The 12,250-nt window shown below is 41.1% G+C and overlaps 1 protein-coding gene across 2 annotated transcripts; it reads left to right on the top strand.

Moving 5' to 3' along the window:
• Positions 1-43: 43 nt before the first annotated feature.
• Positions 44-12,047, top strand: CD164 (CD164 molecule). 2 transcript variants are annotated; one of them, XM_005154784.4, is made up of 6 exons: positions 44-378; positions 2,991-3,074; positions 4,516-4,593; positions 6,643-6,837; positions 7,995-8,078; positions 8,988-12,047. In XM_005154784.4, the coding sequence occupies exons 1-6, from the start codon at positions 255-257 to the stop codon at positions 9,146-9,148; spliced, it is 726 nt and encodes a 241-aa protein (XP_005154841.2). In that variant the 5' UTR covers positions 44-254; the 3' UTR covers positions 9,149-12,047. The 2 variants fall into 2 exon arrangements, with proteins under 2 accessions (XP_005154841.2, XP_030909869.2); XM_031054009.2 differs by having other exon boundaries at positions 48-378; positions 7,998-8,078.
• Positions 12,048-12,250: the final 203 nt, after the last annotated feature.

Raw genomic sequence — 12,250 nt, 5'->3', positions numbered from 1 at the left:
GGGGAAAGTGAAGGCGGCCGGGGAGCGCGTGACGCGCGGGAAATGCTGTCCCGGGGTGGCGGGAAGGACCACGTCACCCTCCTGGTCGGCCCGGGGTGGGGCCAGCCTGAGGCAGCTGCGCTCACGTGACGCTGGGGGGGCGGGACGGAACGGCTGCTCTCAGAGCGTGCGCGGAGGCAGCGGGAGCGGAGCCGGACGGACGGGAAGCGCTGACGAGGAGAGCCGACACCGCCGTTGGCCTCACCGCTGCCGCTATGGGCCGGACGGCCGCGCTGCCTCTCGCCGCGCTGTGCCTGGCCTGCCTCTGCGGGCTGGCCGCGGGGGAACTGCAGAGCTTCCGGTTGCCCTCGCCCGACGCAGGGAGCTCCGCGACCGTTGGTGAGTGCCCGGTGACCCCTCGCTAACCCCCGCCACCCCGGCAAGAGTTGCTGACGGGGCAGCCCCTCCCCCTCCCGCGCCCCGCCCGTTGCCTAGAGGTGTGGGGGGAGTGGGGCGGGCTCCGCGCCCCGAGCTCTGCCGGGCGGCGGGACGGGGGGAGCTCCTCCGTGCCATCTTCCCGCCGGGCGGGTGTGTGGGGGAGCGGAGAGCGAGCCGCCCCGCGCTCCCTCAGAGCTTGGCCGCCATCGCCCGCGGCGCCTGAACCGCAGCCGCTGAGGTTTTACCCGTTTCTCTTCGGCTCTTCTGGGCTCCCCTTTCCGCCCGCTGTGGGGGGTTTGGGTGCGCGCTATGTGAAATCCATTAGCGCGGCTCGACACCGCCCCAAACAGCCCTTTCGTGCGCAGCGAGCGGATAGTAGCGGGTACATTTGGGGCCAGTACAGTGTATGCGGCGTGTTCGTTTCTTTCCAACTTAGTACAGATCAGGTTACGGGAGTTACTTATGTTAAGCGGTGGTGGTGTGCCGCTGCCGCCCGTTGTCCCCAGGTTAGCTGCGTTACTCGCCCTGTGTGTTTGCCTGTTCTCTGGCTCTGTGAGCTGTTTTCTCGGCCAAGAGCCGCAAAACGTGCCGCGTGCCCCAAAACGCCCAGGGAGGAGGTTGTTCAGGAGGTACTCCTGTGTTCTCTGGCCGCACTGCATAATGGCGCTGAGAGCAGCTACGCTTGAATCTGTCCAGTAACCTCTCCTTCAGCCCGTCTAGACTTCCTCCAGCCCAGCCACTGGCGACGTGATGTAAGGCGATATCGGGCGCCCTGTCGGAACCGTGAGCTGCTTGAGGACTGCCGGGAGTAGAGGTTAACAACCTCTCCTGTGCAGCGGGAGAGGGCAGTGTTGGTTCAGCAGGACAGACTTCTGTTTGGTGTTCCCAGGTTTCCTCTTCAAGTGTAAGGGAAATACCCGAATTTACCTTTGTGTAAGAGTCAGGTTTATCTTCCAGACTAACGTGGGCTTTTCTGCACTTACGAGCTGAGTTTGTGGTATTAGAGTAATTTCTTAAGTGAAAAGCTGACATCTGCTGATGGAGAGAAATGGGTAGCTTGCTGTTATCCCATATGAAGATAAGAGAGTCTTTCACAGCAGGTTTATTAGCACTGGGAGAACATCTGACAGTCTGCCACTGATTCTGAAGTTAACAGCTCGTTCTTGAAACCTTTTGCTGTGATAAAGAGGTCTCTCAGCCCCTTACTATTGCAGATGTGTCTCTCTAATATGTGAAAGCTGTTTTGAAAGTAAACTAAACTTCCTAGTGCACCTGTTATTAGCTGACTGTGCTGACTCTACTGTCTCCACAGACAGACTGTGCTGGATTTTCTTTGTACCAGTAAGGAATTTACAAAAAAGAACATTGTTTATTCATCAGAAGTGTGGTGCATGCTGTGATTGTTCCTCAGATGTATACGCAGAATAACAAATGACTTTTCTGAAATCTGTTATCCAGCAACTGTCACACAGCTTTAAGTGCCTCCTTTATGATGGGAACAAGCAAGTATGTTTCATACCTCACTGATGCAAACTGACAAAGGTCTTTTCACATATTCATGCATTTATTAAAAGTGAAGAAAGAGTGCCAGGATTTCTAGCCTCACATTACCATAAACAAGAGAAAGGCCAGGTGGATTCAGACTTAACACACATTACAAGAATACTAAAGTTAGTTAATGTATCTGTAGCTGTTATCTTGAGATGTAAATTACCACACTGATTGCCAAAGATCTGAGAATAGAAGTGTTCCCTTTCCCGGGGAGCAGAACTGAGAAAAGTGAAAGGACACCCAGAGGTGCTTGGAGTAGGTGGGTATGATGTGAAATGTGCTGGAGAGAGGAGTTGTGGGTTGTGTGTGGGTTTTCTGCATATTATGGCTGTATGAGTAAGTCTTAATTAAAACTACTGTGGTAAAATTGTAGATTGGGAGAAGATCTTATTTGGTCAAGGTATTGGATGTGTTGTCGTGATTTTAAAGCAACAGTGTTTGGCTGAGATTGATGTATAAAAACAGCTGGACTGGTTATGCTGCTGGCTTCTGCTGTGTTCAAAACATGAATAATCGACTTTCTTTCTGCCCTTCTTCATATACATTTGTAGATGAAGTCATCTAGGCTCTTGTCTTTATTTCTCATACTGTAGGGCTATTTGTAGCTGGCTATATTATTACCTAAAGGAAAAATGTAATCTAAAGGAACAAGGTTCTTGCCATCTGAGGTTTCAGTGAACTTCTGCAAAATTAATTTGGACTTTGGTAATTTCCACTAGAGTAGTACCTCCCCTATTTTCTGAGTTTACTGTGGTTACAGGTTGTTATCAGGCAAGATCTTGGTGTGCATGTGGACTCTGATTTCAGAGTATTGTCATGTCTGAAGGGAAATGTGTTTTGTAAATGTATCTTAAAATTTTAGTTTTTGGTTGTGTGTAGTTCAGTGAGAAGGATTGTGCCTTAACACAGATGAACATAGGGGAAGGTACGGATCTCAGAGTTGTTTCTGTGGGTGAAGATGCTCTTTGACAGTAGCAATTTTATCCTAATCAATGCATTTCTTATCCTTTTTTTTCTTTTAGGTACCTGTGGAAACATCTCTGACTGCAGTTCATGTACTGGTGGTGCTGCAAGTGTACCAGGCTGCAAGTGGATAAGATGTGAAGGTAAGGAGGACTAAACGGTGCAGATCCTTACTATGCCATGCAGAACCTTAAATCAAGCTAGATGTACTATATTAATGTTCATTGCACAAATACACTGTTCTGTTTGATAATCTAATGGAGCACTAACTGTAAAATTTATCTGTTGTTGAACATGTCAAGGTGTTACATTGAGATAGCTGAACATACTCAAAATAATCCCAGATTTTTAAGGCTTTTAATTTATATCTGTGCTCTTGATAAGCTGATGCTTTCCAAATGCCTCAGAATGTTTGTAGAACAAACTAGTCACTTGTGTTTGCTGTTAGGAGTCATGAGTGGGTTCTGATGTGCAGGGACATCACTGTGCTTCAGTTCTTTTTGAGGGACTACTCCTGAATTGAAGAGCAATAAGGGAGTCTATTAAATAAGATTATCTAAAGAGTAATTTCTAAAACTAAGAATTGTCAACTCACTAATGGGAACATGACAGAGCCAAGGAAGCATTAGCTGGTCTCATTCAGAGCCTTGTTTTTCCTCATTGTGGGAGAGTTGGATATAACTACATTTAGGTGGCTTCTGGTACTCAGGCTTGGAGGAGATTAGGTTGCTGTTGACAAAGCCTTGCAGAGACTAGGTAAGTAGTGCTCGCATAGATTATTCGTACCTCTTACGTGAGGTGGAAACAGTTTCTATGAAGACAGAATGGCTTAACTGTGGTAATGATTTTGTAGTGTGTGATTGTAGATGACCAAGCAAGGTTACATATGAAAGTTAAGGTGCTTGGGAACTAATGAAAAGTAGTTTGGATTTAACTTACCCAGTACAAGAGTGTCCTTCAAGAAGCTCTTCTGAATTTTGCATGTGTTGTCTGACCAACAGGCACATATGCAAACACACAAAAAATCTGTGTAACTTATTGGGGAGAGGTTAAAACCTGAGGTGAGGGAGAAGAGTATGCAGGCAGAGAATAAGAAACTGTCTTCAACAATTTCAAGGTCAAGGATCTGTTTAAAAAGCCAGAACTTCAGTTTTGCTTGCATGTAGAATTTAAGACAGTAAGTTGTTTTTTTGGGGTTTTTTTTTCTGTTTTTTTTAAGGTGCTACCAGAATGCCAAATGATCAAATTGGAAAATGTCACAAATAGTAGAAACACTGTCTAATTTTATAGGATATGAATAAAAAAATATCAAGCTATACAGTTACTGTAGAATGATGCGTAACCATGTATGAGTGTTGCCTAAGTGTTGATTTGAGTGGTAAATTAGCTGTAGTTTAAGAAAATACTCCAAGTTTTCTAATTAATACAATACTGAAGTCCTGCATATTGAAGTGGCTTTATGTTATCCTGGCTAGAAGATGGTGTTTAGTTTGTTGTATGAACAGTTTATTAGTATTTATGAACAATGTCTCAGAACACTTTCAAGTTCTGCTGCTCTAAATATTCTTGGCTCTTTTCTGACAGGAGACATAGGCATATGTGTAAATGAAACAGAAGTAGCTTCGAAGAATCAAACCTGTACTGTTGAAGTACAGTGTTCTTGTAAGTATTTAGAACTCGGTTTTCACATTATTTAATGTGAAGCAGTTGTGTTTCCAACTCCTTCATCTGTTGACCTTTGTTAATGTGCCTTCTACAATTTACATAAGCGTTTACAAATATGTAAATAAGCACTTTGCTGCCAGCTTAAACCTGTGATATATGAAACTAAAATACACAGTTTTGTTGTACATTCAGTTTACTGCTTACTGCTGCTGTTTCAAGAAGCCTGATGTACTTTACAAGGCACATGTCTCTGGCTGCTGTCTTGGTTTCTCAAATTAAAATGGGTGGTGTTTTCTGTTAGATGTAACACATCCTAAGGAACTTGTCATCATCCTCAAAACAGTCCACTTTAATGATCACAATAACTTGCACCTGCTAAGTCTGCTGCTTCATTTGAGATTTAGAAAATAGGAAAAGCTTATGAACCTTCCAGTTTTAATTGTTAACTAGCACAACATTTTGTGGAGTCCTGAAGTGTAGAATCTGGGTTATAGAACTGTGTAAGGTAAATCCCTGATGCTAGGAACATTTTCAGTTGAAAATTTACTTAAGTCTTTTCATCAATTTGTGCTTGCTGTGCAAAGCAAATATGTGGGATGTGAATAATTTGGATGTTGACATTCACTGTTGTGAAAACCCAACGATTTTAGTTTTTGAGAAAGCTGACAAGAAATGGACTTGAAAATAGGATTTTCTGTGTTTAAGATCTGGAACAGCAAATGAAAATATCCTTAATACTCTAGAGGAGTTCAACAGTCCTGCTAAAGAGGTTGGCTCTCAGCAACAGAGATGAAGTTTCCATGCTACTGTGGTGGTGGTGGCAGTGGCAGTCAGTCAGACATGATTCCACTTGGACTTCCTGTGTTGTTTCTAAAATTGTAACAATCTTCTTTTAATCAGGAGTGCTAAAAGTACAATTTTTCAGTGCTTTGCAAAGAGAGCATGGTGTTACAGCACCTTGTTCTATATCTAAGAGTAGAATTTCTACAATCTATTCCTGTTAGACTTGTAGTGTTGTTTATCAGGTTGTTGTGTTTTAGTTTCTGGGTATTCAAGGAAACCTAATTGTCACCATTAGTAGAGGATTTTTGGTGTGACAGGAGTCAGTATACCTTATCAGTTCATACAGTGTCATGGCTCAGCACTATACTTGAGGATTGAGGATTGACATGGAAGAACATCAAGGTGGCCCTAACGTGGCTTGATGTGAATGTGACCTGGGAGAATGTATATTCTGATGTATCCAGCCTGTCTCTGTAGAAGCAGTCAGCTCTGGTTTCTCGCCATGCTGAATTGTTTCAAGGTGTAGATAACCACACTTAGGTGAGCCTGAGCTCACTTCTGGACATAAAGGCTTCTGAACATAATGGTTTTTCACAAGGAAGCTTGCTGATGTACTGGTGTTTGATTAAGCGGTCCATGTGTGATTAACTCTGTTAGTAAGTTGCAGAAGGCTTCACAGTTATAGGGTCAGTGGGTTTTTTTTTGCAGCACATGTTGCGACAATTGTTGCAACACAACCAGCAACAATTCCTGAAATAGAAAGCTTTTTCATAAGGATGTCTTGGTTTCCCCCCACCCCATATGACTTCAGCAGTCTAACCACTGATTTCTAGTTGAGCTTGATAGGTCAGATTCTGTTTTAGTTGCAGTGAGGTTGGGAAGCAGTACTGAATACCTAGTGTCCTATTGTGTAAAGCATGCACAGTTCTACTGCTTGTACAGTAGGGCTCTCCTCCCTTCTATTTGCTTTGAGAAATCATGAGTTGGCAGCTAAACAGTAGCTTGATTGGGCTGCCTGTGACAAGGTTTTCCTTGTAGTTGTTCATGCAACTTTTGCCATTAGCGTGAATTGAACATTCAACTACTTTGCAGTTTCAGAACAAAACTGCAATAAAACTTGGTGCTATCTGAATTCCTTAAAACACAGCCTGTTGCTGTTCCATTTTTTGGCTTTTTCTTGTTAGTTTTGTTTTGAGATTTTATTTTTTAGTTAAATACTGTGATTCTTCTCTTTAACTCTTCATTTTTTCATGGCTCCTACAGTTGCTCTTTCCAGTAGTCCTGCGCCATCTTCCAATGCTACTACCACAGCATCTTCCAATGCTACTACCACAGCATCTCCCAATGCTACTACCACAGCATCTTCCAATGCCACTACCACAGCATCTTCCAATATGACCACAGCATCTTCCAATATGACCACAGCCACTCCTGCTACAACAGCTCATACGACTATAGGTAATACTGTGCCTCTGAACATAGAATGACAGTCAACTAGGTGCTGGTGAATGAAATAAAGGACAAGGCTTTTTCCACAGATCATTGCAATAACATGACCACCAAACATCTGATGTATGAAATACATAAATGGTCCCAAGCTTTGGAAGAAGAATTTTATAAGGATTTTATAAAACTATCAGAAAATGCTTCTTTACAATATAATGAAGCATTGGCTCAGAGTGATAATTGCTTAAATTGGATTAGTCATTTCTGCATTGTTGTTGTTGTGGCATGTGCTCCCAGCTTAAGAGTGAAGTTTTTTAAAAATGTTGGGGTTTGGTTGGTTTGGGGGTTTTTGGGTGTAGGGTTTTTTTTTTGTTTGGTTGGTTTTTGTTTGTTTTTTACAGCATTCATTTAAGGGAACTGGGAGATAACGAGTTGGCACTTGATTAGGCTCAGGACAGCCTAATGTACAGCAGAGTAAGATTTAGCTTTGAGTAAACCTACCAATGTTGGCACTTCTCCCAGGCACATAGTGGAATACTGATTAAATTTTAGTAGTGCTGTCCTGGGGGGTGAGGGGGTGCTGGGGGTGGTCAGAGACCCAGTGTTCTGGTTTGGTAGCTTATAGGAGACAGTCTATCTACAGGTGAGTGTTTGCTTATTTCAGTGATGTTATTCAGTTAGTGTTTTTGAAGATGGCAGGGGGAGAAAGAGGAAGTTTTGCTATCCTTTAAGTGTTTATACCTTAAGGTATCACATTAAGTACTTTTAGTACAATAAACATTAACTGATTCTGAGGGCTGTTTAATGAAAGTCCTTTGACTTGATGCAGATTATTGGTTGTCTTGAAACAGCTGTCTTGATTCTTGGTCAAATACCAGCCTTTATATTGGTACTTGGAAGAAAAGTGGTTTTGTCTGAATGAAGAATGAGTGTCTGATCTGTGAAGAACCTTGAAATATTTTGGTAACATTGGTATGCAAGTTTGAAAAAAACCTTGCTAACTGCAAGTTTGAAGAAACTTGGCTAAATGCCATGCAGCTGAATATCTAAATTGTGTGGGGTACAGTCTGAGGTCAAAGCTTATTCTTGTTAAGCAAAACAAGACAGGTGATACACATAAGAACTTTGCTCTCGAAGTTTATGGTATGCATATACTGTCTTGTCTCAAGCAGCTAATGTCACCAGTGTAACTGCACATCCTCCTGCACCTACAACTGCCATTACTTCAGCTACCACAACACCCAGTGTTCCAGGTAACTGCTACTACTAGCCTAATTAAAGTGTTAAATACTTAGAAATTAGTGTCATTTAAAAGCGTAATCTTGAAAGATTTAAATGTCAACATTAAAGTAGTATTGATATATCTGCTGTCCTCACTTTGAACTTTATGGCATGTCTGTAATTTGAAGGAGATGTGTGTATGTAGCAAGGTAGAACTCTGAGAAACAGAACTTGTTGGTGAGATATTAAAAGTCAGATGTGCTGGTCAAATTAAATGAGCTGGCTGGTTTTAATAGTGTGGTTGGAAGTCACTTGTTAACTCACTTATGTTTGGGAGGTGGCATTTTGTTTTTCATTTCAGCATAATAATGATGGAAATAAGCTGAAGTATTTTATTTCTGCATCAGTCCTGGATATGCAATTTCATGAAGAGCTCTCATGAAGTAAAGCTCTTTAAAACCAGCCATCAGCAGATGGCTGTTCTTCCAAATCCATATATGTTGTGGCTTCACCTAATTTAAGCTAGATTCTTGTCTAGTAGATGGAAGATAATAATTGAATTTAAACACAAAATTGGAGCAAGCAGCAGAGATTGGAAAGTGTGTTTCAAATCTGGGTATATCAATAACGTATTTCTGTGTAAAGGAGGAAAGCTTTTGCTTTTTGAAGTACAAAAAGTCCAGCTGGGACTTGCTCAGTATTGAGGTCCAGAGCAGTGCAGCTATAAATAGCTCTAGCCTTTTACAAACAGTATTCAATCAGAAATTCAGTATCACCGTTCTAAATACAGCTGCTGACATGTCTTTTTATTTATTTTTTGTTTGTTTCCTTATTGGTATTTGATACAGTGAGTAATTTTGATACCAGGAAGCCAGTACTAGAACCTGGAAGACTATTGTGAGCATTGTGCACTTACAAACTCTTAATGTCATATTTAACAGGTACAAATGCTACTGTGACTCCTGCACCTTCTCGACGCAAATCTACCTTTGATGCTGCAAGTTTCATAGGTGGAATTGTCCTTGTTCTGGGTCTGCAGGCTGTTGTTTTCTTTCTGTACAAATTCTGCAAGTCAAAAGACCGAAACTACCACACACTTTAGGACCTGCCACTTTGTAATGGACTTGTAAGCCCAACACCTGTAGTTCACTGAACCAAAATATTTTCTGTTGCTCATGGAAGACAGCAGTTTGTAATATCCTTTAAATCTCTAAAGAAGACTTTAAAAGAATATTTTTGCAACATTATACTTGGCAAGATGTGACATTAATCTCTTCAACAGGAGTACTTGGAATATGCTGCATGGGTTCTAATGGCTGGCTTATTTTCCTTTAGTGGCTGCTGCTGTGGGACTTTTTTTTTTTTATATGCCAAATGTAGACATTCAGAGATTCTTATTCTGTGGCAACACTGTCTTGAGTAGATAATCTTGTGATGACTTGTAAAGGCTAATTTAATCAACATTTGATACAGTATCCCTTCAGCTTTGTCAAGATGTGAATTACTGGTGACTGACTTCAGGGAGTGAAATACCATTTATACTAGCGTATGGCTCTTAAAGCGTGCTGCTAGAAAGATAAACTAAATTGTAGAAGTAGATAATGTCTTAATAGAATCACATAACTTTTTTTCTTTTGTTTTTTTTATACACAAGAATAAAGGTTGCCTGATAAAAACTGCATTCCAAACATATCCTACACCCTTTTCAATTAATGTTGCAGGTGGAGAAGGGATGTAAGGATAATCCTTTTAAAGGGGAAATGAAGATTAGTGCCTTAAAAGAGTAAACAAAAGGCTGCAAAAATGTCCCACTTATCTCAAAGACAGATAAAGCTATTGAATACTAGCTCAAATTAGGGTAATTGAACACATGGGTCTTGAGCATTCCAGTTTAAAAACTTTTTACACTAAGTAACTGCCCCCTATTGACCTTGTGAGGGTGGAGAAGCACGGTACAGTAACATTCACCTACAGAAACTTTGTTTACCTTTTGTTCTGGCCTACAAACCATAAAACTAGTGATAAAATCCAATTCACTCTTTGTATAAAAAGGTAACGACTTAGATTTATACTTGAACTACTGGTGTTCGGAAAATCCTGGGAATTTTCTTATTCAAACAGTTCCTGGACTCATTGCAATTAATTTCAAGGTTTGGGTGGTTTGTTTCTTTTTACCTTCTGGTATGTCTGCTTGCTGAAGGAGCAGTTAAGCATAATGCAGAGGATCTGCTGATTTGATCCTAGTCAGGATTGCTGTAGTCCTGGGATTGCCAGGGCTACACCTTTTTACTTTCCCCCTCCACCCTTCCTGGCATCAGGTTGGTGTCACCCTCCAGTGAACTGGTTAAGGAAATCTATTTGGCCAAATAGTAGATATTTTTTTTTCCTTGGCCGGATCAGTGAGTGTGATCCGAGTATCAAAGGTACGTCCTTTCCAGTGACTTGAGCATTTGTGAAAGTAAACCCACAGGAAGAATGAAAGTAATGATGAAATTCAGGTGGTGGATGTAGCACATAATGCGTAGCTTTTGGTGATATACTTTGATAATCAATTTCAGGATAATCTGTAGTACTGTTGATAGCTCTGACTTGACTGGAATTTGGCACCCAGTAGAAAATGATGCATTAATGCAGATAACAGTCATGGCAGCAGAGCTTAAATATGAAGCAAATTAAGTGCACTTCAGTTGGAAACTAAAGTGCACAGTGTTGCTTTCTTTTGTTCTTCTGGTTCAAATGGCATTATTTCTGTTGTGCTGCATAGAAAACTGAAATTGCTACGAAGTTACTCACCAGTACTGTATCTTTGAGTTTATTAGCTTTTGATTTTTCTAAACAAAACTAAGACAATCAGCTCAGGTTTATTAAAACAGCAGAGTGAGCAGCCAGTTTCCAGCAACAGTATGTGTGTGGGTTAGATGGTATATCCTTGGCCTTACTGTGAAATCAATCTGTCCTTTCCTTATCTCAGAACTGTTCTACTAGATTTATTTGTTTAACAAGATATCCATGAGCTTGTATTCTCTGCTTTGCAGTGAACAAAATAACCTGCTAAATTGTGATAGTTCTTCTTCAGCTCAGCAAAGCGAACTCTATGCCTAGTACATAATTTTTGGAGGCCTCAAAGGGCTATCTTCTGGGTAACTTGCAGAAAATTGCTACAGAACACTTTTATGGCATGGAAGACATTATAAAATACTGCTAAAATGCTTATTCATAAGCTAGGCTGACCCTGATTTAGGTTGCTGATAAAGTCTGCTGGTAAAGCAAACTAAAAATAATTTTTAAAGTGCCTTAAAGTTACTTAATCTTTTGCCTCAAATTTTGCTTAAAAGGGTTAGAAGGGATACCTTGCCTTAGTTACTAATTTTTTCTTGGTGCCAGCAATTACTACTTTCCAAGACTATAGGAAACCCAGGATCTCTGACATGTACAGATGCCAATCTGAAAAGCTCAAGCTTGTACAGTATTGATTCAGTCGTGTTCTGGAAGGCCTGCACTATGCACCGCTTGCTTGTTAGCCTTGCCAACAAGGTATGATCCCCAGTTTACAGAGTTCTGGATAGGATTGTTTCCCTTTTGGTTGTTTGGTGGGAGGGGAGAGGGGCTGGGTTATACATCTTCACCATGTGCTTGGCTGCCTCACTATGATTAGTAATTACTCCTTTGTAAAACATCAGTATGGGCTGATCCCTGCTGTGTACTAGCAGAACAACCTGAGGTAACAACTTGCAGTTTTTCCTGGCCTTGTGTTTTGAAGTGGAAGGTAGCTCATAGATCTGTAGTTGTATTTGCCCTTACATGAATTTTAGGCACTGAACTGTAGTGACTCTTCAAGATATCTGGCTTTTTCTTGAAGCCAACTTGTGCAAATATCAAGCTGTTATGAGTGTTCTCTGCAAGTGTTGCTGTAAAAGTTTGTATTTTGTCTTCAGTGGAAGAAAACTGAAACAGTTATAATTGCAAAACCAAATTGATAAATAAAAATCTGTTGAACGGAATTTTTCTTGTAAAGTTTAATTTGAGCAGTCCCAGAGGGAATTGTCTGCTGACTTCCTGGAGATAAGAGCCATTTTCCATAGAAACTGAGGAACACTGTAGGGAAATAGGGAGAATGAAAGGTTAAAGAACTGTTATCTCTCCTAAGTAGAATATTAACTCTGCATTTGTTATATGCAACAATACTGATTTAGGTTTAGAATAG

This window comes from Melopsittacus undulatus, chromosome 3, assembly GCF_012275295.1.
Source record: "Melopsittacus undulatus isolate bMelUnd1 chromosome 3, bMelUnd1.mat.Z, whole genome shotgun sequence".
Taxonomy (NCBI): Eukaryota; Metazoa; Chordata; class Aves; order Psittaciformes; family Psittaculidae; genus Melopsittacus; species Melopsittacus undulatus.
Note: the sequence above shows the minus strand (reverse complement) of the source record. Positions and strands in the feature narration are given on the sequence as shown.